The 27,028-nt window shown below is 35.9% G+C and overlaps 1 protein-coding gene across 1 annotated transcript in view; it reads right to left on the bottom strand.

Moving 5' to 3' along the window:
- Hcn1 (hyperpolarization activated cyclic nucleotide gated potassium channel 1) overlaps positions 1–27,028 on the bottom strand; it is a 384,202-nt gene that overhangs the window by 51,367 nt on the left and 305,807 nt on the right. The window contains exon 5 of the mRNA XM_028885374.2: positions 18,883–19,029. Coding sequence (XP_028741207.1) covers positions 18,883–19,029 — 147 coding nt within the window. The remainder of the gene's footprint in view (positions 1–18,882; positions 19,030–27,028) is intronic.

Below are 27,028 nucleotides of genomic sequence, written 5' to 3' on the forward strand. Positions count from 1 at the left end.
GTACTCAAAAATATCAATTGGACATCTTTAGGGACATTTTAAAGGTGTATAATTTCATTTTTGAGAATGAATGTTCTTGCTGAGTGTGGTGGTTTGAATGAGAATGGCCTTCATAAGCTCATAATTTTATTTTATTTTGGTTTTTCGAGACAGGGTTTCTCTGTGTAGCTTTGTGCCTTTCCTGGGACTCACTTGGTAGCCCAGGCTGGCCTCGAACTCACAGAGATCCGCCTGGCTCTGCCTCCCGAGTGCTGGGATTAAAGGTGTGTGCCACCACCGCCCAGCAAGCTCATAAATTTGAATGCTTGGTCTCCAATTGGTGGAACTGTTTGGGAAGGATTAGAAGGTATGGCCTTATTGAAGTAAGTGTGCTACTAGGATTTTTTTTTCTTTTAGATTTCAAAAGCCCATGTCATTCCCAATTAGCTCTCTCTCTCTCTCTCTCTCTCTCTCTCTCTCTCTCTCTCTCTCTCTCTCTCTCTCTCTCTCTCTCCCTAGTATGTATTTTCTCTACATGTAAAGTAAATTCTCATCTTCTGTTCCAGCACCATGCTTGCCTGTCTGCTGTCATGCTCTCCACTGTCATGGTCACTGAATCTAATCCTCTTGAACTCTCTGCCCCCAAATTAACTGCTTTCTTTTATAAGTTACCTTTGTTGTGTTATCATACCACAGTAATTGAAAAATAACTAAGGTACTGGGTTTCAAGTCTTTTCAAGAATTTTACAAAAAGTAACTTTTATCACAACAAACCTGTTTCATGTTATTCTTGCTGAAATAGAAGATAATAAGAATTGTCTACTGACCACACTCTTGTAAGAGGAGGAAATATGGTTTAAGTGTGAGATGCCTGGATTGGCATTTCAATAGTTTAAGGTTTTTGATGGTTTCTAAATAGCCACTATTACCATTAGTATCTGCAATCACCATAAACTATGAAGTTAAAAGACAATCAGAAACTGTCTTGAATGCAGGTATTTGAGGAGTTTTTTATGGACATTTGATTACAGATAAGGCAAACCAATGACTAGTCATCAGACTTCCTTTTCTCTGAGAACAATGCTTTCTAAACAGTATGCAATTGCTTCTGTAAGTGACAAAAAGTGTGTTCCAGTTTGCCACAGTTTTAAAAACACAATTTGCAATTAATATCTTGCTCTGTTTTACAACTTACCTATCCTACTTATTATAGGGGAATTGTATTCGGGTCTCTGAACTGTAAATGGAAGATCTATAAGACAGAGAGGGAGGCTGCTGGTTTTGTTGCTGGTTAGAGAAGTGGGAACAGGGTGTAGTCGTGTCTTGTACCATAAAGTCCGCTGTGACTAAACCAAACACCTTCATGCCTTGTCAGTGACTTCTTATTTCTTGCTTTAAAAACTATTTCGTTTATTTTTTCTTCAATAGTAGATATATATGGCTCTTTTTGTAAAATCCCAAAAGGGACATTATAATTTAATCTGAGTGCAATTTAGGGATGAAGAAGAAAGGGGAAAGAAACAAGTTTCATTAATTATCCACTGACGTACAGTGCTTTACATTTTTTTTTTTTTGGCTAGGAGAAAATAATTCAAGAATAAATTGAATTTTTTTTTTATATTTCCACATATGCAGGAGAGAACAGACATAAGGAGAGGGAAGTCATAGACCAGTTCACAAGATCAAAGTATATTCAGAGACATTAGCCAGTTTAATCAGCTTTGCTTTGTCACCTAGATCAAAGTCACAAAAACTAGACACCCCCACAGTCTAAAACTTCATATCCTACAATTGTCTGAGCATTAAGATGAAAAATGAAAATCACTTTTAGCATGAGTTCTTCCTAGTTTATACATTGCAACTATCATCCTTTTATTTTTCTTAAATGCCTCTTTCAGACTATTTAATTTCGACTACTTTTAATATATTTTATGTAGTATACATACCTTCTTGACAGATTATTTAATGATGATTCATTTATTACTGAGGTTTTTTTAAATTCATAATTATATTTAATAATATATTTACCAAAAAACTTACATGTATTTTATATGTGAGGTTCAAAGTATGCCTTGGGCTGCTCTAATATATTTAAGCAAAATATTTTTTGAAAACTAAGAGAAAAATTTATTCCATGTGTTAATTTAATTTTTTCTTATATGATCATTTCTGTGTTGGGCAAACAGGAAGCATTTCCTGTTTTTCACCACGAAATTGGCATAGATTTCAGAGCGGGAGAAAGCAAATGTCACAAAACACAGCTAGTGATTCAGAATGATTTCGGTGAGCAAGAACACAGACCGACAAGAATTTATTTCTTTTAAAAATCCAGTGGTATTCTGTGGTGTGAAGCACCGGGCATCCATGTCTGCCTAGCTACAAAATGTAAGCACTCAAGAACTGCAGCCCTAGAAACTTCCATATGCAAGCGATTCTGAGCAGACATAGCAGGTTGTATTCCTGTGTTGATGCATGTGCATGTACAGGCAGCAACATCGGCTAGAGAAGAGGCCACCATGAACTTGGTAGGGGGATGCAATATGGGAGGGGTAGAACAATGAAGAGGGAGGGGAGAGATGATATGTTTTAGTCAAATAATAAAAGTGTATGGATTGTGAGGAAACAGGCTACAGGTGACTGCTCTGACCCTGCTGAGAATAAATACAAACATAAGTAGACTATGTGTGCTTGCTACTTTTATGTCACTTTGACACAGCTATATATAGTCATCTGAAAAAAGGGAATCTCAATTGGGAAAACAGCTCCTTAAAGTTGGGCTGTAATCCGACAAGCTTGTAGGGCATTTTCTACATTAGTGATCAATGGAGGAGGGCCCAGGCCATTAAGGGTATAGATCCCCCTGGGCTGGTGATCCTCCACAGCCAGGCCCCATGTGGAGCTCCAGGAGTCCAATCAGCGAGAAAGAAGAGGGATTGTATGAGTAAGAGTTGTTGAGAACATGATTGGAAAAAGCACAGGGACAAATAGCCAAACTAGTGGAAACACATGAACTATAAACCAATAGCTGAGGAACCCCCAACTGGATCAGGCACTTTGGATAAGTGAGACAGTCGATTAGCTTGAACTGTTTGGGAGGCCCCCAGGCAGTGGGACTGGGACCTGTCCTCAGTGCATGAGTTGGCTGTTTGGAGCCTGGGGCTTATGCAGGGACACTTTGCTCAGCCTGGGTGAAGGGAGGAGGGGATTGGACCTGCCTTGACTGACTCTACCAGGCTGAGCTGAATCCCCAGATGGAGTCCTTGCCCTGGAGGAGATGGGAATGGGGGGTGGATTGGGGGAGGGGGACAGGAGGAGGGAGGACAGGGGAATCCATGGCTGATATATAAAATTATATATATATAATATATATATATATATATATATATATATATATATATATGAAAAATGAAAACAAGCTGAGCAAGCTAACAAATGGCAGCCCTCCATGGTCTCTTCATCAGCTCCTGCCTCAAGGTTCCAGACCTGTTTGAGTTCCTGTCCTGACTTCCTTCAGTAGCAGTGACAGGAAAGTGTAAGACAAATCAACCCTTTCCTCCCCAATTTGCCTTTTGGTCATGGTGGTTCATCACAGCCACAGAAACCCTATGTAAAACACTGTTAAGTTCCTTATAGGACTAGATGGTAGCTTTTAGTAGTTTTTCAAAGGGACTACTATTAGAAAGAGCGTAAGAACCACTGGTTTACAGCTTATCAAGTGTGCTCTCTTATCACAGTGATGATGACACATGATGTTTTCTGAATACTGTGTTTTCTCATTTAACTATAATTAAAAACCCAATGAACAGTTACATCATTAACAGAATCATAGAGATGAGCCAAATAGGTCTCAAAAAGGCGATTTAACAAAAAAAAAATCACATACAATTCAGGAAATGAAGCCAGTTTTTAGAGAAATATATGGTCATTCTCAGAGCTCCGTTGCCTACCATGGGGGTCACCAGACAAATGGAGTTCATGAACCCCTGAAATGTGGCTAGTGTGACTGATAAATTGAATTCTCAGTTTACTGAATTCTAATCAATTTCAGTTTAAAGTTCAAAACCTGTCAGTTTAGTTATTTAGAAAAAAACATATCTGGGAGAACTTGGCCAGGCAAGAATATGAAATCTACATATAGGTTGTTTCTGAGGAAAATCTGGCACACAAAATCAAGAGGTGTTATGAAAACAAAAATGTGTTCCAGACTGTGTACTGTAGACATTAAGAAACAAAAACTCTTACTTTAATGATGATTTTATAGAGGTTGCATCTGAAATCTCATTTTAAATGAGTATATTGTATATAAATTTATATTTCTTTTCATCATTAATATAACTATTGGAGAATTTAAAGTGATGTGTGATTCATATTACATTTTTTTCAATAGAGAGTGAAGAGAATTACAAAGTATCTGATGCCCTACTTTAAAAGGAAATGGCATGATGCATTTCTAGACATATGAACTTTCAGTGAAACATTCTGCAAGATAAACAAAAAGTACAAGTGAGGTAGATTAGAGAGCCATATGGGAACACTAATGAGCTGTGTGGTAACTTTGAGCTGAAACAACCACATACCTGTATTATAGGAGGATGACAAGTGACAGCTCAGTGAAAACGTGACTACCGAAAGCTAGAGGAAACTGAATGGGATAGCTAAGATTGCGGCTAACTATCCTTTACTTCCTTCTATACCGGCATCTCCATATCATCAGCTTTGTAGACTGTCCTGCTAATGCTGTGTATCTGTAATACCACATCCTCATTTTCCATACAAGGGCAGAAAAGGGCAAACAGTAACCTCATTCTAGGGAAAGTCCAATCCATTCCTAGAGTCTCTGACCTTTTCCAACCTTAAGTCATGAATAATTCGCCCCTTCTCTAGTTTCGAAAAGTTTGTGTGTGTGAATGTTTCCTCAGCATACACACATATGAGCCACCCGTGAGCAGTGCCCACAGAAATCAGAAAAGTATGTCAGAATTGCTGAAATTGTAGTTACAGACTTTTGAGCTGCCAGATGGGTGCTGGGAACTAAACCGGATGCCTCTGCAAAAGCAGCAAGTATTCACTTCTTTAAAACATGTCCATTAAGGATGTATCTCAAATCCCTCCGAGGCTTTCTTCTTCCACTTGAGTATGTGCTTCGGCCCTTTCATAAAGCTTCCCAATTCTTTGTTTGACACTCTGTAGAGGTCTCATATTGTTTCTCTCTATCATTGAGACTTCTCCTGTTGGTGACACAATATTTAATTTCTATAAACTAATGCTGAATCATGGTTTAGTTTGAGTCATAGGAAATGAGATTTAGATCCTAAGACTCCAAGAAGAATAAACAGATATATTGAAATGGCTAAGCAAAGTTAATTTTAAGTGACCTTACTTCTAAGGATGTCGTTTGCCATGAGATCATTACTTGAAGAATCCGAGGCATCATGTGATATTAATGAATATTAAAAATTTAAAGAAAAAAGAATCAAAACATTTCAATATTGTGTTAAGGGTTTCTGGGATATTCCATGTACCTGCAGCCTATGAGCAGTCCTTAATCCCTAGGAGAGCTGCAAAGAAAGATGAATTGTCCAACATGACATTTAGTACAGAGAAGATCAATGGGTTGAACTGGTAGAACTGGTAGACCTGACTTTAAAATGCTTAAGCATCAACAGAACACACTAAGGATCATTGATAGGTATGGCCCTCATATAAGGCATGATGCTCAGGCTGACAAACACCAATTGAGAAGAAGGATCTTGAATGACCTGTCAAGTATGACATTATCTACCCCTTGTATTCTTTAGAGGGAGTCAGTAGCCTCACAGATGTATTTATGTAATTTTTCTAAAACATAGTCTACTAGGCTCCAATCCAGATTTACAGAATCTGAATCTAAACCTTAGGGGATATGACTCAAAGTCTCTACTTACATAGTTAAGTATGCTTCCTAAAATAAATGAGTACCCGGAAGCCTAAATCTAGACTTGAGGGAGGAAGTTATGTATGCATGTATTCAACATAAGTTAATTATAAATAATAAAAATAGTTTGGTTGAAAATCAGGAGATAAATTATAAGACACAATAAAGTTTCTTTATTGATAGAATAAAGTTGAAGTGAACTGTGATTTACGTTTACGTTCCATTAATATAAAAGAAAGGATTGGCAGTTACTTTGAAAGAAAACTTTTTCTTCTTTCACAATCTCGAATAACATTCGTTTGATGGTTTGACTCCAAAACTGCAAGATGTTTAATTAAGTATATAAGAAAATCACCCTATACAAGAAGACATTATTGCTTTAGAAAAGCTTTGAAAGCATACCTAGACATTGAATGACAAGTTAAGAACCTGCTCTCACTTCTTAAAAACATTTCCTGTGATTTCTATGTCTCTAAGATGGAATATTTACAGGCTCTTTCTCTAACTGGGACATTTTCTTCTGCCTTTTAAGAAAGCTTTTATTACAAGTGATAAATAATTTGAGTGTCAAATATTATGCAATAAAATATAAGGGTAAGAAATATTTATCTTTAAATTTTAAATGGTAGGAGTTAAAAGAGTTATAGATAGAACCGGAGTGACTAACAAGTGTATACCGTTTCCCAATATTAATTTTATTTGATTTCCATTGCATTAAGGCTAGCCAGTTATATATTATATTAGCAAATTAGTTTTATTTTAGTTTCTGTAAAAAAAGAAAATCTATTTGCCTCAACATAGCTGCAGTCATACTGCACATTTTCAATTTAATTCCTTTGTTGTATCTTTTATGACAGGCCATTTCCCACATAACAATGTGGCCCTCTTTGCCATTCTTTATAAAACCAGTGTTCCATTTTGTGTTAATCATATTATACATTTAAAACTCAATGAGTAGACAGGAAAACTAGATAGCAATTGCTCATAAATATTGTGGACTCTAGTATTTTCCTTTAAAGTGTCTTCTTGAAAACCTAGCTATACTATTAATTGCTAGATTAACAGTCTTCAAGAAGTGAGCCAAACACTGACATATCGCTTACATCAGTTAGAATTTTATAAGTATTGTATGTGTTGTTCAGTTGTTATAGACTGAGTTGTGTTCCTCCAACATTTATATACTAGCACTTACAAATGCTTTAAGAGAAAATACATTTAAAAGTTGATAGAGTCAAAGTAAAGTCAAAAGAGTGATATCTTTATGAGAATAGCCTCAAACGAAACCTGCTATTTATTTTAGCCTTGACCGCCCGGCTTCCAGAACTGTATGTAAATGACTCTATTATTTAAGCCATCTAGCTTTTTATGTCTTGTCATGGAAGCCTATAAACAAAGTAGGTAAGGTTTGTGTAAGTTTGACAAAAATGTGGTTGCCCTTTCTGCAGGTCTGAACCAAAACTGCAGTATTGCTGCTCCTTGCATGTGGAGCTTACAAGCAATCCAGCGATAATGAATCTGAATAGAAATGAAAAGTCTGCATGCATGAAAAGTCCTTGTGACGTTTTCAGTTTGGGGAGAAATGAACTCCAAATAGATACCCAGGTAGGTGAAGAATATGTTGCTTTGGTACAGTTAATGTGAAGCTTTTGGCATTCTGAAAACAGGTGCACATGACAATGTGCACAAGCAGGCAGTTGACAATGACTCTGAAGATCAGGATTAGAGATGTAGGATTGGTGCCATAATTATGGGAGCATATTGAAAACCTGGTGGGTATGCATAGCATAATATTTATAGATTTAATCATTCAGAAGTATGGAGTTTACAAGTATAAATTAAAATTTTAATTATCTCCACTACTTGTACCTGAAATGTTTTCATCATAATTAAAACTATCTAACCAACTTAAGAAAGAATTTTTCCTAGTCCCCTTCAACTAACCACAGCAAACTATAGGTTTGACTACTATACAGATTTGGATCAGTCTTGGAAATAGTTACTTAGAGACAGACTGGTGGTAGAAATTGGTAATGCTTAAATGGGTCTTTGTCTCATTATAATGCAAGTTGCTGTATTTGCTCTCCCTATTTCTGGCCTCCCTAGTTAACCCAAAGTAAGAAAAAGCAGCCTTAAATAGGCATTATTGTATAATGAGAATGGTCCCTGAGAAGTTTATAAAACATTATAAAGTAAATTATATCTGCTGTGGCTTGTACAATGTACTTATACACATGAGAAACATATTTCAAAAAAAGTAAAAGAAATATTCCATTTGTGTTCTAGTGTAAAATCATTATTATAAAATACAAATATTTATCATTATAAGATAATTAAACCTTTAAAGGTACCTGTCATCAGGCAAGAATTAAGACAGAAATAATAATTAACCCATGATGAGTAACTTAAATTTGTAATCTTTTAAACACTATTACCTTATTTAATATTTGCAATAACCATGAGAGACTGTTATCATTAACTTGAATTTAAAAGTGGCCACAATCAAGAGGATTCTATGCAAGAGAGCAGGGATCATTCTTTTCTTAGGACAAATATAGGTTTTTAAATAAAAAACTTACTTGGGAATGATTTTAAATCCACAAAATATTTCAATATTATATAAAATGATCTTAAATATACCTCACTCAACTTTCCCAGGTGTTTCCAATCCTCATCATGAGACATTTTCTACCTTTGAACTCAACATTGTTACAAAACTATTAACTGGTGACCAGCTTTGTGTTGTATTAGTACTTACTCTATGATTTTTTTTAATGTTCCAGAATCTAGTCTGTTTGTCACATCGTTAAGTACAAAAGTTACATCATTTTGCCTTAAGGAATTGAGTTTACTTAAAGTTAAATAAATAAATTGCAGATAAATTCAAGTCTGCTAAAACTTTTAACATGTACTTTGTTTGAAGAAAGAAATTTAATAAGGTCTTAAGTATATGTATGCTATGTATTTAATGCAAATGTGGTATATAATCTATATGTGTACAAATATATGTGTGTATATTACTATAAAGCAATGAAAATCCCATATTAGAACAAAATGTTACATTTGAAACAACCCTTTAATAATTTATAACATATAATTATTGTGACATTTAAATTTTTTTAATTCAGTGAAATGACTGTGGAAGCAAATCTTATTACTCAATATAATGTTTTACAATCATACTATGAAATCAAACAGTTCTTTTTGGTTCAGTTGTTTGCTGTTCTTTAGTGTTTTAGACCACTAATGTGGTTTTGGTATCTTGAAATAAGTTTAAAATCTATTTTTCCTCAAGTAAACCTATACATGGGGAATTTTTCCTTTCTCAATGGAATGTATTATTTTTCACTTATATTATTTCTAAAGTTCAAAATTTATTGTGAAGTCTTTCCCATAAAAGGCTGAATTTTTATGGGCCTTTTTGTCTTGATTCATTTTGAAAAATAATAATTAAAATTCTGTGATTACAATTTAAGCTGTATATCTGGTATTTATACTTTTAAAAAATTAGGTTTTGAGATATTATTCTTCAATTTCTCTAGATTTTCCTGCTCCTCATCTTTGTAACTGTCTAAATTATGCTCAGTTTGCTGTCAGGTCAGCTGTAGAATTCACATTGGGAGATTACAACATTTAAACATGCTAATAACAGGAATGAGACTTCCAATATCTGTTATAATTACAAAAATAATATCATTGACCACTTTCTGTCAGCCTGAGCACTTTTTGGAGTGTTTTTCTTTTCATAAATCATGATAATTTAAACACATACACGTTTATACAGAGCTTGCCAAAGGAACAAAAGTTTCGTCTCTTCTCTATAAAACATTTATTTTTCATACTTTGCAATCATAAATAAATGTTATAAACACATAAATTATGTGCATTACTAGGGTAGGGGAAATGATGTTTAAATTCTCAATATTAAAGGACTTTGAGGATTTCAAAGGTTCCAGGTCACAGTGTTCCAGTCTTATTAGCCCTGTGATGTCTGACTTTAAATGTATACATTATATCAGAATACTGAGAGAGTAGAGCTTAGATCTTTCCAAGTATTAGTGGCTCTCTGTCACGTTTGCAGTCTCAAGTCACAGTCATTACACATTTATCTACCTCAGCATGCCATCACATAGTGGCAATAATTTAATTTATTTGATAAAGTGGTATTAAAAGTAAAATTCCTCACACACTTGACATACTATTTGAACACTCGGTCCCTAGCAGGTGGTACCACTTGAGAAAGTTGTGTTAGGCGGTAGAGCTTTGTTGGAGCAAATAGGTTGCTTGGGTCAGACCTTGACGTTTTGTATCCTGACCCCACTTCCAGTTCTCTCTCTACTTCCTGAATGTAGATTCCGTGTGACTAGGCAGCCTTCTGCTCCTGCCACCATCTACATTCTTGGCCTGCTGCTGTTTCTTCTCCATCATGGTGAGCTGTATCCTCTGAACTGTAAGCCATAATAAACCCTTACATTCTCACTTTGCTTTTATCAGATATTTTGTGATCGTAACAGAAAAGGCACTAAGATAATCACCTTGCTCCACAGATGCCAAGGCAATCTTCAAAAGCTGAGAACATTCACAGGAGAATCCTTAACTGGTCTCATGACTTAACAACAAGAAGCTCTGTAGCTCACGTATACATTTGAGGTGCTATTTTTGGGCTGGAGAGATGGCTCAGAGGTTAAGAGCACTGACTGCTCTTCCAGAGGTCCTGAGTTCAATTCCCAGCAACCACATGGTGGCTCACAACCATCTGTAAGGAGTTCTGGTGCCCTCTTCTGGCCTGCAGTCATACATGCTGTATACATAATAAATAAATAAATAAATAAATAAATAAATAAATAAATACAAATATGCTTTGTGTAAGCTAAAAAAAAATGCCAAAGATGTTCTCATTTGATAGTTCTAATTTAAAAGTATGGAAAACAAAAGGTTTGCATTTAGCTTAGTGTAGAACCTTGATACAAAATGTTTGCTTTTGGGCCAGTGACATGGCTCAGTGAACAAAGGCTTTTGTTACCAAAAAGTGTGGTCTGAATTCTGGGACCCACAAGACAGAAAGAAAAAGAAAACTCCTGCAACTTGATCTCTGGTTTCCACATACAGAACCCCCCCCCCCACCACCACACACACACATAAAGATACACACTAAATTAATATAATGTCTTTAAAATGTATTCTTTTCAAAGCCCAGTTTTTCTTCTGTCATAATTATGTTACTAAATACTGCTGAGTACAGACTTCTTAGCAATAATCAGGGATACTCTTAGGTTTGTTCTTCAATCATCTTCATTATTTTAGTTTGAATCCAATTTTCAACCATTTTTTCCAAAGTTGATGCAACATAATTTTCACCACTATTTTAGTTATGATGAAAGGCATGGGTTTCCTCAACAGAAAAAAAATTATAATCATTTTTTAAAACTTTCTATTTTATTTTATCTTAAATGACTGTTGAATGAAAAGTCGCATTCAGTCATTTGTTTCCTTCTTTCTTGGAAAAGTCCAAAGAAAGACTAAATAGAAACCTGATTTAGTATAAGCTTCTCCTTTGTTTGCCATGTTTTCTCTCTCTGAACTCCATCTTTTACCTCCCTTCTCTACTCACATTCTGCATTTGCTTCCACATTCAGAGCAGCCTTTTTCCTTTGAGGCCTCTGCTGGGTGCTCTTGGCCTTGGTGAACGTGCTCATTCTTGTCAGCTATTTTTGTCTATGGAGCCTCGCTCTAGCAATTAACTACGGGTGATTTCCTGCATCTCCAAGGTTTCTCTTAATGGTTTTCTGCTTTTACTTCTTGTTCTTTTCATTCTTCTCTCTATACATATTTTTTGTCTCTTCCAGTATACAGGAAGCACTTCCTTTGAGACTGAAAACTGCATTACTGCATCTCTTAATTTGTCTTTCCAGTCAAGTCAGGGTCAATACCTTGTACACATTAAAAAAAAAATCAGTGCAAGTGTTTTCCATCTCCTTGATAGGACCTAGAGATGCATGGTGAAAACACAAACACAAACAAAACAATAAAAAACAACAGTAAAAAGTTCTTGGAATTAAACCCTCTGGAAGATCATATTCTTTATCTCATCCTTTGTTACTTGTGCCTGTTACATAAATACATGATAACTTTGGGAGGCAGGCATAGCTTTACAATGCAATGCATCTAGCCTACTTGGTTAATTTTAACAAAATGTAATTTAAAATATATTTTAGGTACTCAGGTGTAGACTGTTAAAAGTGATTCAAAATTACACTAAGTATTCACACTAATTTTGCCTTCTAGTGTAACAAACCCATCTTACAAATTAAAGGTCAGAGGCCAGGCTAATACGCTCAGTCCATTTCATGTCTTACGAGAATGAAATATACTGATGTTTGAAAATCTCCTGGGGCACATGATCTGTACCTATTTTCAGCCCTCAGCTCCTCACACATCATTGTTTAAAAATAGAACCATTCTGAACATTGGAGACTGGCTTAGAAGGGCGTTAGCCTCTTTCTTGAGTGTTAGGTTTGCCATTCTGCTCCAGTGGAATCAGGGTAAGACCAATCATGCCAAAAATAGACCTTCTTCTTCTTCTTCTTCTTCTTCTTCTTCTTCTTCTTCTTCTTCTTCTTCTTCTTCTTCTTCTTCTTCTTCTCCTCCTCCTCCTCCTCCTCCTCCTCCTCCTCCTCCTCCTCCTCCTCCTCCTTCTTCATATGCATTCCAACAAGCACCCATAAGCAAGGGGTAGAGTTCACTGAATATTTCTAATCAAATTTCATTTTTAAATATACTGCTGTCATTACTAAAGTACACGTCAGTCTTATGATCTTAATATTTCCGTGTCAAGTTTTGATGCTCGGGGCATTGCCTCCAGAGAGCTGCAAGCTGAAACGAAGGGAGAGCTACTAGCAAATTGTTTGAATAACTTCCAAAAGAAATGGGACATACAGTAAGGTCTAGTTCAGTGTCTCCTGCATGTTGTCCTAATACTTTGAATCGCCCTTTCAGTGCCTTACATATAGTTAGTTATACTTGATGTTTTTCAAATATGTCTTTCACTGAACCATAAAAGCCATTAAGGCTACAATGATAGCCTAGTCTGCACTGAATTACTTGACTATTTAATATTTAAAAAAATATATATGTTTGCTATGTACCGGGCACTTTCCTCATCTTTTACATATTTTACCTTCTTAGTTTTAACAGCACCCTTTGGCGTAGTTAATATTTTCAACCTCTGCATTTAAACATGAGGAAAGCAATGGCAAATTAATTAAGAAATAGCTTGAAACCACCCGTTTAGTTAGTGCTGGTTAGTGGTATGATACTGTACTGTCGATCATGGTCCTAATCTGCCTGTCAAAAACTTGTGTTCACTCACTATTTCTTACAGAGAGGGAAGAGCATATATAATTACAAGTGCCAACAAAGGATTAAGACTATCTAAGACAAAGAAAGCCAGCATATGTTTGGATATCTGGGAGGGTGTGGGGGTGCCTATAGCTCACAGATTCCTAAGTCAGCAAGCATGTAATTTTGACTAGGCATACCTGCAAAGCACCAAGATTATAGGCAGGAGAAATGGTGAATACAGCACAATATAAATTTCCTGAATTAAGATAGTAATTTTCTGGGTACCATCTTAAAGAAATTTTCTTAGAAAATTGTACTTGTTCTTCTACTTTGAGCCACACTATGTTAGCTCACAGAGAAATGAAGGGAGATTTTAAGACACATTTGTAATCACTTCATTCCCACAACAGGGAAGATTTTGCTAGAGCTCAGTGTCCAGGTTCTGAGGCTTAGCCAGTGCTGAACTGACAAGAACCTCTTCCCCTGTGAATCTCCAATGTCCTGGATGTGTCACTACCTGGCTTTGGATGGGCCAGTCACCATCAATTGCTTGATGATTCATTGAGCATTTTCTGTGCAGAATTGCATGGTGATTAGTTTAGAGTAGTTAATTTGGGCTGCTGTGGTCAGAAACATCACAGACTTCCTGGCTTAAAAACAGTATAAATTTATTTACCAAGCTCTAGTGTGTGAAAAGTGTAAGATTAAGTACTAGCAGTTTGAGTTTGATTAGGGTACTCTTGCCTATACACAGACATCTTTTAAGCATGTGCCCATATAACAGCATGAAAAAGAAGTGTATGAGATCTCTTTAATAAGGGCAGTAATATCATCCACAAACATTATATTGTCATAATAAAGTTAAAAATCAAACTGTCAGTTACCATCATCTGAATTTGGCGGAAGAGTGATATCTTTCATGTATTTCATGAATGCTACTGGATTACAGTGAGCAGAAAGGATATTCATATTCCTTCCATAATGTGCTAGATTGACGATCACTCCCTACCCCTATTCCTTAACTCTTTGTTAAACAACTAACCCATAGCACATTGAAAGTTAGAATATAAAAATGGCTGCAAATAAAACAGAACTACCTTGCATACAGTGCACGTATTGCAACACAATTACAAATGAATACAGACCGTAAGCATATTTTTGCAAATAGTGAGGAAAAGTATATCGGCCATTATCAAATATACAATGATACTAGGCTGTAAGAATGAAGCTCGCCATGCCTAGAAGTGCTGTTCTCACTCCTCCAAATGCCACTCTCTTATAGACAAAATTCTCCAGCTACACTGACAATCAATGATTCTCTGAGATGAGTTGCCAGGTATGCGATCCATATTTATTTGTACTTATTTACTGAATAATTAATTAATATAAGTTATATGTAGGATTAGGGAGGGTGAAGGAATCAAGAAAGACAAGGTCCCTTTTCAAAAACTCATTGTGTGACAGAACAGAGAGCACACAAGTATACATTAAGAGAAAGCAAGGCACATGATGTGCACACAGCAAATGTGATGGAGAGTAGTTACAAAGGAGTTGATCTGGATGAATTGCCCAGGGAAGGATTCTTTGATAAATTAGCATTAATATCGAGACTTGAACAATATGCATGAGCCAATTATTTGTTAAAGGTTTCGGCAAGTAGTCTCTAACATACGGCAAAGATAAATTACCTAATTTCTGCTATGACTGAACATTGTTTTAGATTCAAATTTTATTTCAGTAATGACTAATGCTATTGTTCTAGTTTGATTTCTATGGTTATGATAAAATACTCTGACCAAAAGGGACTTGGGGACAAAAGGGTTTATTTGGTTTGTACTTTCAAGTCACAGCCTGTCATTTAAGGAATTCAAGCAGATACTTGAAGAAGAAATGTGGCTTGTTGGCTCATTCCCAGGTTCATGCTAAGGAGTATCTGCATAGGGATGTGACTTCCCACAGTGGACATGGGCAGCTTATATCATTTGACAAGACAAATGCCCACAGTCATGCCCACAGGCTTATCTGATGTAAACAATTCCTCAATGGAAGTTTTCCTCTCAGATGACCCTGATCTGTCAAATTGATATGTCAGGCTAACTAGGACAGTTATTGTTTCTCCACACTTATCCTCTTCTACTTATCCTTCAAATACATATTACAGCATTAAAGTACAGATTTTTGTGTTATTCTAATGTCAGAGGAACAAAAAGTTTTCATTTTGTAAGGATGGCAAGTGCTTCCATTTCTAGGAAATCTAATTTTATCAAGCAGGCATGATTCCGAATCTGGTTTTTATTCACGATTATAATAAAAATCATCTAACTCCGTAATCATTCTATGAATTACTGGTACATACTCATCATTGGAGATACAAATGTAATTGTGACACAGATTCTAGTCTCAAAAGGCTTGCAGACATGAACGAGACAATAAAATCACAAATGATAATCACTGTACAGAGACAAAGTCGTGATGGTAAAATGTATGGAGAACGGAATGTCTGGTAAGAATAACCAATGGAAGTAAAACTAAAATGAGTAGAAAAGATCGAGGAGAGAACAGCATGAAAAAAAAAAGAAAGAGGTAATCAGAACTTTTTAAAAGAAATTTATCAATAATTTCTTAATGGTGAAAAATTAGCATAAATATATAAAGATAAAAACAGCCCACAAAGCAGTGTTTCTCAACCCATGGGTTGCAACCCTTCTAGGGATCCCATGCCAGATATTCTGCATATCATATATTTACATTATGATTCATAACAGTAGCAAACTTAGAGTTATGAAGTAGCAACAAAATGATTTTATCGTTGGGGGGTCTGTACAACATAAGGAACTGTATTAAAGGATCACAGATTTAGGAAGGTGGAGAAGCACTGCCATAGTTTCCTTTTGACATGGTAAGGAGGCTGTACTTCCTTCAGGAGATGCACTTCATGTTTGAATTCTAAGAAAAGCTTGACACCATTAATCGGGTTCTGTTAAAGTCAACGTGGCAGTCCAATTACAAGTTACATTTGAGCTGCCAATGGAAAGCCCAAGTTGTTATTGCACCTAAAAGTTGAGGCAAAAGATGTCAAGAACCTGAGAAGATGGCATTTCAATAACTTAAAAAAAAAAGTGACAACCAGGTGGTAAATTGATTGTAAGAAGTAATGAAATGGGACGTTGGTGGTGATACAGATAAAAGTGAATACTGGACTCTTTCTTCACTGAAGATCATGATGTGACAAGAGGAAAGCACACAGAGCATCATATCCAGAAAATCTCTAGTCATTTCACAACACATTGAGTTTTTTTTTTCTTTCGTTTTCATTACAATGGACTATGACACATAGGGCGAAATTTCTTAAAGTACATTTTGCACTTGCTCTGTTAGCTTTTTGCACTATTTCAGGACATCTTAGGCTGTGATCCTACCTTTCTCTGGCCTTTGTGCATTAAAATCTGAGTTGTAGCTTACCTTCCTCTCTTTGAACTTTCTCTTTGCCTCTGTCACTGTTTCTTGGAGTGCCTTTGTCTCTCTCCTGTTACCCGGCCTGGGTCATCTCTGAACTTCTTGAGACCATTGAAAACCTTAAACTGACTCAATTGTCTTGAGATTTGGATATGAAAAGAAGTAAAAGGAAAGTGTTCCAGCAAACACAACTGGCGGTTTAAGAAACAAAATAAATGGAATGCTTTTCTTAAATAGTAAAAATACAAAATACATTTGAGTTATATTTTACAAAGCCCAAAGAGTTATACATTCTAATTCTATTAAGAAGCAGAAGAAAAAATAAGTTATAACAACATAATAGCTGATATTTGTTTTATTTTTAGAACCCTTTCACACATTTTATAGCTTTTCACAATACAAATAAATTTTAGAGGATGTAACAACTGTAGTGTAGAGATGGTTATAAAAGAGAAAAGTTGAAATGAAAATATTTTGTTGCTATTCTATGTTAAATGTGTGAAGAATATTAACAAAGGGAAAAAAACTAAAATGTAGACAAAAGAACACTTATGGTTAAAGAAATTTCAAGGCAAAGGAGGAGAAAAATAAAAAAGCAATAGGAAAGTAGTACATAAAAATTTCAAACTAAGTACTCTTGGGTTCATTGAAAAGAAATACTAGATTTAGCCTTGTATCAAAGAAGGGAGTGATAAAGTATTGCTGGAACTAGATTATCAAGAGATGAGCATCATTTCTGGAAAACATACTATGTAGAGTGAGAAATTATTATCATTGATGTTGATGCAAGACAACAAGGTGTCCCCCTTTGGGTACAGATCACTTTTCAAGACAATCGTAGAAATGAAAACTCCAAAGGTAGCTGGAGCCAGAGTGCAGAAAGCTTGAACTCATAACCTAACGATCAAAATGTTCCTGAGCAGAGAAATGATAGCTCATGTCCACAAGAAAATTCGTACCATCTGTGTTGGTTTAAGGGCAATAAAGAGAAAGTAGACTCAAGGCTAGAGAAAACTAAGAAGTGCAAATTTCAGATTGTGGCAGTGGGGAAGAGGATGTAAGGCATGCATGTGAGATGTACTGTGAATGTAAACTAGAGATAGGATGTGCACAAGTTGAAAAAAAAAAAAGGTCTAAAATAGATCTCAAATTTTATATTCAAAGTGACCTGAAAGAATAACTAAAAATTTCAGAAAGATTTCAAGAGTTGAGTGTTTCACTGATGGAAGATAATGACTTCATTACATAACTTACATGGTGCCAGGGGATATAGTAAAGCTTTTAAGAAAATGAAATTCATGAAAAAGAATTTGAATTAAAATGCTTAGACTAAAAATGTATAATAAAATAAATGAAAGAAAACAAGTTCAGAGTCAGGGAATGAAACTCCAGAGCTCCAGTGAATGCTTCTGTGTAAAGAGGCTCAGCAGGGGAATCAGGGTTTGTGTCTTGTTAGCAGTGTAACAAAGCGCTCTCAGCTCTCATCAGTTTAGAGAAGGACTCATTACCAGTATGGCTTTGATAATTTTCAAGGGCTACAAGGTGTGGTAAATACTTGATGATCACACCACAATGTAACCATTACACAGAAAATCTATAGGAAATTTGGTAAAAAGAGAAGTTGAGAGCCAAGCACTGTTCGATGAGGGAATCAAAAGCATCCAATTGGGTTTAGGAGCGAAGTGACTGGTAGCAGAGGGGAGAGTTTGGGGAAGGGATGGGAAGAGGGTGCTGAGAGTGCCTTTTGGGGCCACAAAAATATCTCCGTGAGATACCAAGAGCTGATTTACTGGAAGCAGGCTAGGATCTCCTGATCAGGATTCCAAGGATGAGCAGAGAAAATGTATGAAGGCAAGGATAAACTATCAAAAATTCAAACCAAAAGAAGGCCAGCATAAAAGAATGGGATGTTGGGAACATGGGGACAACAAAGCAGTAGAATGTACTTTTGAGAGTCATGAATACATTAAATGGAATAAGAGTCGTAAAGGAATGATTCTCTGATATTCTTTTTGAAATAATTAGAAGTCTCTCAGGGAAGAAACAAAAAGATGAATAAAGGCAACAACTAATGTATTAGCATGTAGTTCTGATTATGCTTTTAAATAAGTTACAATGCAGACTAAAGGACTGCCTAGAAGAACAGAAATAATTGATAATAGTGTGTCACTCATATCAAGGACAGTAAATCTTACCTCTCTCAGGGGATCATTAAGTTCATTGAGAATATTTTCTTCATCAAAGATCTTGCCTTGGTATCGGTGTTCATAGTAGTCATGTATCTTCTGGCGCATGTCAGCTGGTAACTTATGGAATGACATGTATTGTTCCACTTGCTTATACTATAAATGAAGGAAAAAAATAGAAAACACTGTTAGGCCACGTTAGAAGTCATCCTATGTGCTGTTGCACCACATTCAATAACACTGGAATACTCTGTAATAAAAAGAGTAAATCCTTGCTGAGGCAGGAACTAGAGCACCAAGGTCTAACGTGCTTATGGGTGTCATACTGTATAAGGTATTTTATGTAGGTGACCATATCCTGAAAAGAATGAGATGTGGAGAAAAGGCATGACAGGAGCTCAGGGTGAATTTTGAACTGTAGCTCTGAGACAGAAAGATTGGGGCCGGAATTAAGAGCAGCTGGTAGCAAAAGGCCGTGGGTGTATACAGCAGGGGAAAACTATTGTTCAAAAGGTCAACCTATCAAAACCAAGGGCTCTGTTAGAGGACTAAGCCATCACACAAGGTGTGTTGGAGTTATTGCCTTTTGAATGAATTGGCTGTTTCTTGTTGTAAACTTCTTATGCAATTACAGCTATAATGTCTCCCCATTACCATGCATTTTCATAAAATGTGTGTGTGTAATCTCATGATTACATCTCAATCTTATGGGCACATATATCTGTGGGTGGTCAGGAAGATGGCTTTTCATTCGGCTGTATCATTTTAATATATAGAAAATATACTAGGACATGCTTCATAGCCGGATCCATTGTCCCATGAGACTGTGGACACTTACCCAAGTCTGCTTTGTTCCTTTTGCTCAGACTAACACAGAAAATAATAATCTCTCCTCAGTCTCACAGAAACTGCACACATTTAGCTCATTTTTACTTCAGCACAAGTCCAAACTAGAGTAAAGGATTTTGTATATAGATCATAAGTTTGAAACTTTACAGTTATGCACAAGGTCAGAGTCACAGGTGTCTCACCAAGGCAACTAACACAAAACACCCTAACAACAGCCTGCCAATTCTTCACTTGATGAGTCTTCTGATAAAAAGCAATGTCTCAGAGTTTGCTGCATTGCTCCCTCTCCTCTGGTCCTGAGACCTTGGAACCTTGTGTTACTATGGTAATGGCTCCTTGTCCTCTGTTCTAGTAATGTGCTATGACCTTGAGGGTTTTGAAATTTTTCTGAGGATTGCAAGGAGTCTCCTGCTAGAAATATAAGGAGTCAGGCAAGAGAGGAGCTAAGAATGAAGCTGAAAAGAAGCTGTAGATTTAGAGAAGCAGCAGAACAAAGAACAGCAGAGAGATCTGGGGCAGAGTTGAAGCTACTTAGAACAATAAAGTGATGGACTGAAAGAGCATAGTGTGCATAGATTTATTGATATACCCTCAGATAAGTAGATTCATTTGATATTCCTAAGATTAGAATTCCCGCTGCTTGTAGCACCTTCCCTGAACTCTGGGAGAAAGTTTTTCAGGGCAGGCACCTGAAGGGCTTTTGATAGGCCAGAATAAAATGAGGTGGGGTGGGCTCTAGGCTTTACTAGTTGAGTTGTGGAAGAACTCAAGACACTCTTGGTTGACATTTGAGAGAGAAGTCTAGTAACTTTTCCTAGCACAAAGAGCTGTATCTTAAACCTCTGACTAAGATCTGAACCTAGTTAAAATTTGAATCTAGAAGCAAAAAACTTGACCATTCTTTGAAGACCATAGTTTCTTAGTGACAAAGAATGCTGGAGAGAATATCAGTAGGAGACTAGTTCTACAGTATTTTTATAGGCAGAGTTTAACAGATATTCAATTTCATTTAAGGGACTAATTCTAAAAATTGATTGTTTCTAAGACCTAGGGAGGAGAAGCTTTGGGAAAAGCTAATGATTGCATGTAATCCTAGAGATGTCTTCATTCAAGTGTCTTTTATTTTTGCATAAACACATACAAAATTCTGCTAAGATAACTACTCAGCTTCACCAAATAGGAGCATTTGAACACAGATATTTGAGAAACTATTGGAAGAGAAGAATTACAGGCATCAAATCCATATCTTTAAGAATAGTTCTTCTATGGTTCATATATACATTAAACTTTGGGAGGCATTCTCCAAGTATTCTTAATGCAGACATTCAAAAATACTATAGTTTGTATACTATATTTATGCATCCATATTTATCTATTAATATCTATCTCTATCTCTATTTATCTATCTATATCTATCTCTATATCTATTAAGACAGGGTCACTGCAGTCCTGGACTGCTTTGACCAGCCCTATTTTGAACTCACATATATACACCTCCTTCTGTCTCTCAAGTGCTTGGATTAATGGCATGTGTCACAATATGTGGTTCCAAAACAGCAAATTATTTTCACTGCAGTGATGATAGAATCAATATAAAAAATTTAGGTTTTTACATAGGGTAATGTTACTGAGATGATTCTTTCATTAAATAAAACACAAATGATATGTTTTCTATCTTTTTCTGATGACAGAGTCCTGGCTGAAAGGTCTATGTCTCTTTATTGGGTACACACAGTTACAGAACCTGCAATTAGTGATTGATGGCAAGCATCACTAACTGAGAAATTTTAAGTATCAAGTAACTACAGTCTTTCACTATTTTCCTACATAAAACAGGAAATCCTTTAATAGTTTTTCCAGAGATTCAGTTTTATCAACTATTACCCTAAACTGAAATATCACTTTGTCACAAAAAAATTCTTCATTCAATAACTATACCATTTTTCGTTGAAAAGGGATGAGGATGAGGATGAGGAGGAGGAGGAGGAGGAGAAGCCGCCTGTTTGAAGTGTTTAAAGCCAAGAAACCTGCATGCTGGCATCCACCCTTCTGAAGCAACATGACATAACATTTTGATCTTATGTGTCAACTCTTCACTGCCATTGTGTATAACTGATTAATAGTTGAGGAAAATATTCATTAAACTTTGATGGAGATATCAAACTTGTATATTCTCTGATAGTCTCCTTCAAAGGATTTGGGATTTGTTCTTCTTCCTCCTTCCTCCAAGCTGTTGGGGCACAGAAGTTTCAGTGACTTCTCTATCAGACTCTATGCAAGATAATGTAGGTAGCTAGATTAGAATCTGTCTTTATTTCTGGAAACTTCCTTGGGAAAAAAAAAAAAAGGTTTGGAATTCTGTGGGATAATCTTGATTGTAACTTCCTTACTAGAGATGCATACCTAACCCCAGGCGTTTTGGCATTTAAGCCGCCAGAAACTCAGCAAGCCTCGATTATCAAAAATTGGGCTCATGGAGAATTTATGCTATGGAAGATTCTTGGATTTTGTGTTCTTGTTAACATTGTATTTCTCCGGTTTCATTGTGTTCTTTAATTTTAGACAAAATTTTGTGGAATATAGTCTGCAGTCCAGTGAGTCCTGAAAATATTTAACATTAGAAAAAAAATAAACAAAGGGTTGGCTTCCAAGACTCTTACACTCACTAATATGTAACCACAGATGTGTGATTAATTCTGGCCCAATCATGGTTTCATTCTTTCTTTAGTCATCTCTGCTTTCATTCCATAATGCACTGGTGCCCAACTGCTCAAAACATTAAAACTGTAACCTTGAAGCATATGATACTTTACATGTCTTATTCCTTGCCATGCTTCTCAGGTATGTGAAATGCAGCAAAAAAAATTAATAATAATAATATTACTTTACTTGGTGGAGCAAACCAATGCCTATTTGTTAAGCCTACATGCATAAGGAAAATATCTGCTTTTTTGTCCATTTATGGAATGGAAAATTGACACTCAGCTACAGGAGAGCATTATGCATAAAAATTTTATTGTCTTGGTTGAATATAGTTACATTTTCTCTCAAATGTCACTTTTTCTGTACTCCAGATTAACTTAAGGTGGTATTCAGTTGTATGACTTCTTATTTTATTGATCCAACATTATATGGATATTTATATATTTATTTATTTCCCCCTTTTTTATTAAGAGATTTTTCTATTCATTTTGCATATCAACCACAGATTCCCCTGTCCTTCCTCCTCCAGCCCCCTAGCCTTCTCCTTCAACCTACCCCCCCATTCCCAACTCCTCCAAGGCAAGATCTCCTGTGAGGAGTCAGCAGAGATATTTATTATAGCTTACTCAAATTGAGTTGTTTGTTTTTTTTAGTGCATTACTTATTTTAATAATTCACTTTGCCTAGTAATTATTTGTCTAACAATTTCGAAATGATTTATTTGGAAAACAATCTATTCACATACATAGGTGTGTGTGTGTGTGTGTGTGTGTGTGTGTGTGTGTGTGTGTGTGTGTGTGTGTGTGAATGTACTATTGTGAGTATCAGGATGTGCAGTGTCTATCTATTGCTCTCCACCTTACAGCCTTTAGGCAGGGTCTCTCTTTGAATGACAACTTCTCATTGTAGTTAGTCTTGCTGGTCAGTGAGCCCTCTGTATTACCTGTTTCTCTTCCCTAAGGCTGGGATTACAGCACATGCCTGGATTTTTATGCCAGAGGTAGGGATTCAAACTGGGGTCTTCATGCTTGTAGAGTAGGAATTATTGCCTAATGATCTATCTCCACAGTACTGGATCAATTGTTAAAACATCATCAAATGCCACTAGCAATTAGAAAACAAATTAGAAATATGTATTTGTAACCTCTACCCAGATCTCCTGAATCCGAAGTCTACATTTAGGACACAGCAGGTTGAAGTTTAACAAACATTAAATTTCCATGTCCGGTCTCTATGACAAGTACAGGTTATCTTAGGACATGAGGAAGCATATCTGAGTGAGAGCAGGGAAAAATAAATTCAGTTTTTGGAAAGCTAAGTTTAAGTGGCTGATGGCATGTGGCCATGCTTATATGTAGGTCAGGCACTCAGAGAAGGAAATACACACGTCATCGATGACTAAGAGACCAAAGGATGATGTGTCAACTGAGGAGAAAGCTGGTACAAAACAGAAGTAGCATTTTAAAAGCAGCTGAGATAGGGAAGTGGTTCAAGTTAAGGATATGGATAATAACTACCTAAATTTGAGAGGAGAATAAAAAAAAAAAACATAAGTGACAGAATCCAGAGTTTAAATGGAGAGTGGTCAATAATTAGATAGTTGAAGAAAAGGGTGCAGGGCAGTGGGCAAAAATCAGACTTTGAAGAAGACATGGAGTGGTGTTTGGAGAATGAAATAAACTGAATGTACAAAGTTTTACACAGGCTCACGGATTAAAAAAGTTAAAGACTATCCATGTTTGTATTAGTTGTAGCAATATAGCATTTTTGAAACTTACTCAGTGCCAGATAAAAAGAGCACTTTTTATGAATAGTAGTAGCCCATCCTCTATCCCAGCAGTCTTCATGTTTGGAGATGCTTTGCTTCTGTTTCTTATATAGATTAAGTTTAGGCATTATTTATTGGTTTATTGTCATAAAATGGTGTTTTTCCATCTTCCATATCTCAAATCTTCCTTTACACTCTATAATTATGAACATAGTGTTTAAACCTTCCCTTGATTTCTTCTGTAAAATTACATAACAATTTACCTTCATTTACTCCTTAAAGAACTGTGGTTATAGATAAAAAGTTACAAATTGCCTCCTTCATTTCCACTTCCTAACTTGTTGCTTCTAAGAGGTGATTATAACTCCATACTCAGAACTGAAATTCAAAACCCATAATGCTTCCTTTGTTTTAAACAAAGTAAACATTGACCACAAAGCCAAGTGCAACTCTTGATGATATTGATAATCATTTTTGTGTGCTGGATTTTTAAATCACATTGTAATTTCCATGATTAGTTCTAACTTCAACCTCATTCACCCTTTCCTGACTCTATGTATTGTGATAGCCACTGTGGTTTCTTTAGAAGATTTGCAGTTGCAGCCTACAACACCTATGTTGGCATCATTGAACAAACCCTCCATAAGACATAAGAAAAGGAATGTGGAATATAAATGCCATGAATCTATGAAAACTATTAGGTTTGCAATCATCTCACCGACATACATTAGCTATAAAAAGCAAGGGTTTTATTAGGGAACTTCCATGCATGCATACTTAGATCACACTTATCCTACTCTTCAGTTTTTACCCTTTCCCAGTCTTCTAGTTCTCTTCCACATACATGGCCTCCCTTCTACTTCATGCTCTTTTTCTTCAACTAGCTCCCAGGTGATAGAAAAATGTGATGCTTGATTTTTTTATGAGAGTTGCTATTTCAGTTAATATGATTATGTTCAGTTCAATCCATTTTCTTACAAATGATATAATTTCAATCTTCTATATGGATGAGTAAAACCCCACTGTGAATTTATCACATTTTATTTACCCATTCATGTGTTGAAGACCATCTGGGCTGTTTCTTAACTTGACTATTGGGAAAAGTGTCAAGATATACATGGAAATTCAAGTTTCTCTATCTGAAGCTGTCTATGATTCATTGGGGTATATACAAAGGAGTATATGTCTGGAACATATGCAAACTCAATTTGTGTGGGAGGGTGAATACATGTGCAAGTGTGCATGCCATGTGCATGCAAGGGTGCAAGTATGCATAGCCATCTGCATGCATACTTGTGAAAGTCAGCAGTCGCTGTTGGATGTCTTTCTCAACAGGTCTCAATTTTTCATTTTTAAGACAAATGAAAATTTCATTCCCTGATTTGGCTAAAGTGGTCGACCAGCAAGCCCAAGGGATTCTCCAGTCCTGCAAGTACTTCACCAATCTAAGCTATCTCCCCAGCTCATAAAAGTTCTAATTCTATCTTTTTTTGAGGAATCTTCAAGCTATTTCACATCTCAATCTTGTTGATGATATATTCATAGAATCCTAGGTTGAACAACTTGAATTGGATACCAAGCCTCTGAATTTGAGCTAAACCATCTATGCTAGCCTTGATTGATCATTTATCTAACATACCGTTTCTATGTATTTCTTTTTGACTATTCCCATTTTCCCTACTGTTTCTATATACCCTCCTGCATTTCCCATGCATTATAAATTGTTTCCTAAAATTCCTAGAAGTTGTTTTTAATCTCAAATATTTCATCCTTTACATTAGTTTAAAGTATAATAATATATGGAATTTTAAAATAGTTCTAAGATGTGAGTATATTCCTGAAATTTGGATGTTTATGAAAATGATTTTTCATTCTGGGTTTAGCCTCAGGATGTCTTTATTGACCTTTTTTTTTTTGTATACAATGCTGAATGCAAGAGAAATGCAGAACAAGCTGTGATGATTTGAAAGTGGGTGGTACTGGTAAGTGAAAATGTCAATGTTAAGTGTAACCCTGTTTTTGCATGCTCAAATCATAAAATAGAACTAAAATGATCACTGCAGGAAATAAGGAGCATGGTAAATACCAGACATTCAGCATTACAAGAAAAAAAAGTCACTTTTTTATATTTTCAGATGATTTTTAAAATACATTTTTTTTATTTTGGTGATGCTTGGAATTGGACCCAGGGCCTTGAAAATGATAGGCAGGTACTCTATCAATATGCTAATATCCCTAGCTACATTTAAGTTGTTTTCATATGCAGAATATAATATCCTTTTAAAACACCAAGTCCCTGAATTATATATTTCTTCAATTCAATTCATATGACATGTAAAAAATCATGTTATATTATACATGCCAAAGTTTCAACGATTCTTTATTTATCTGCACCTTTCTTACCACCGTTTTAGTCAAAGCCACTTTATCTCGGCACTAAACTCATGGCTAACTTTCTAACTACAGGCACAGTGTCTCTGTTGCATGCCTTGCTACAATTCTCAGCTAATTTTCATGATTTGGACAGAGACTATTTTCAAAAGGGTCATTTTACTGCCCTTTTGTCCTTAAAACTCTTTAATGGCTTCTTGTTGCTTTCAGAATAAAGTCCAATTTGCTTCAGTCTACATAGTTTTCTCATCTACATGATATTCTGCTGCACCTTATACATTCATTATTGTTTCTTTCAAGTAACTCAGATATTCTTACTCAGCTATTTCTGGATCCTCCATCTAGAAAGTTCTTCAACTACATGCTTTTATGTCCAAAGTATCCTTTAATTCACTTCTCAAATCGCCACACCAAGGCATATCTTGGATTCTCTACAGCACATAC

The sequence above is a fragment of the Peromyscus leucopus genome, chromosome 11, assembly GCF_004664715.2.
Source record: "Peromyscus leucopus breed LL Stock chromosome 11, UCI_PerLeu_2.1, whole genome shotgun sequence".
NCBI lineage: Eukaryota > Metazoa > Chordata > Mammalia > Rodentia > Cricetidae > Peromyscus > Peromyscus leucopus.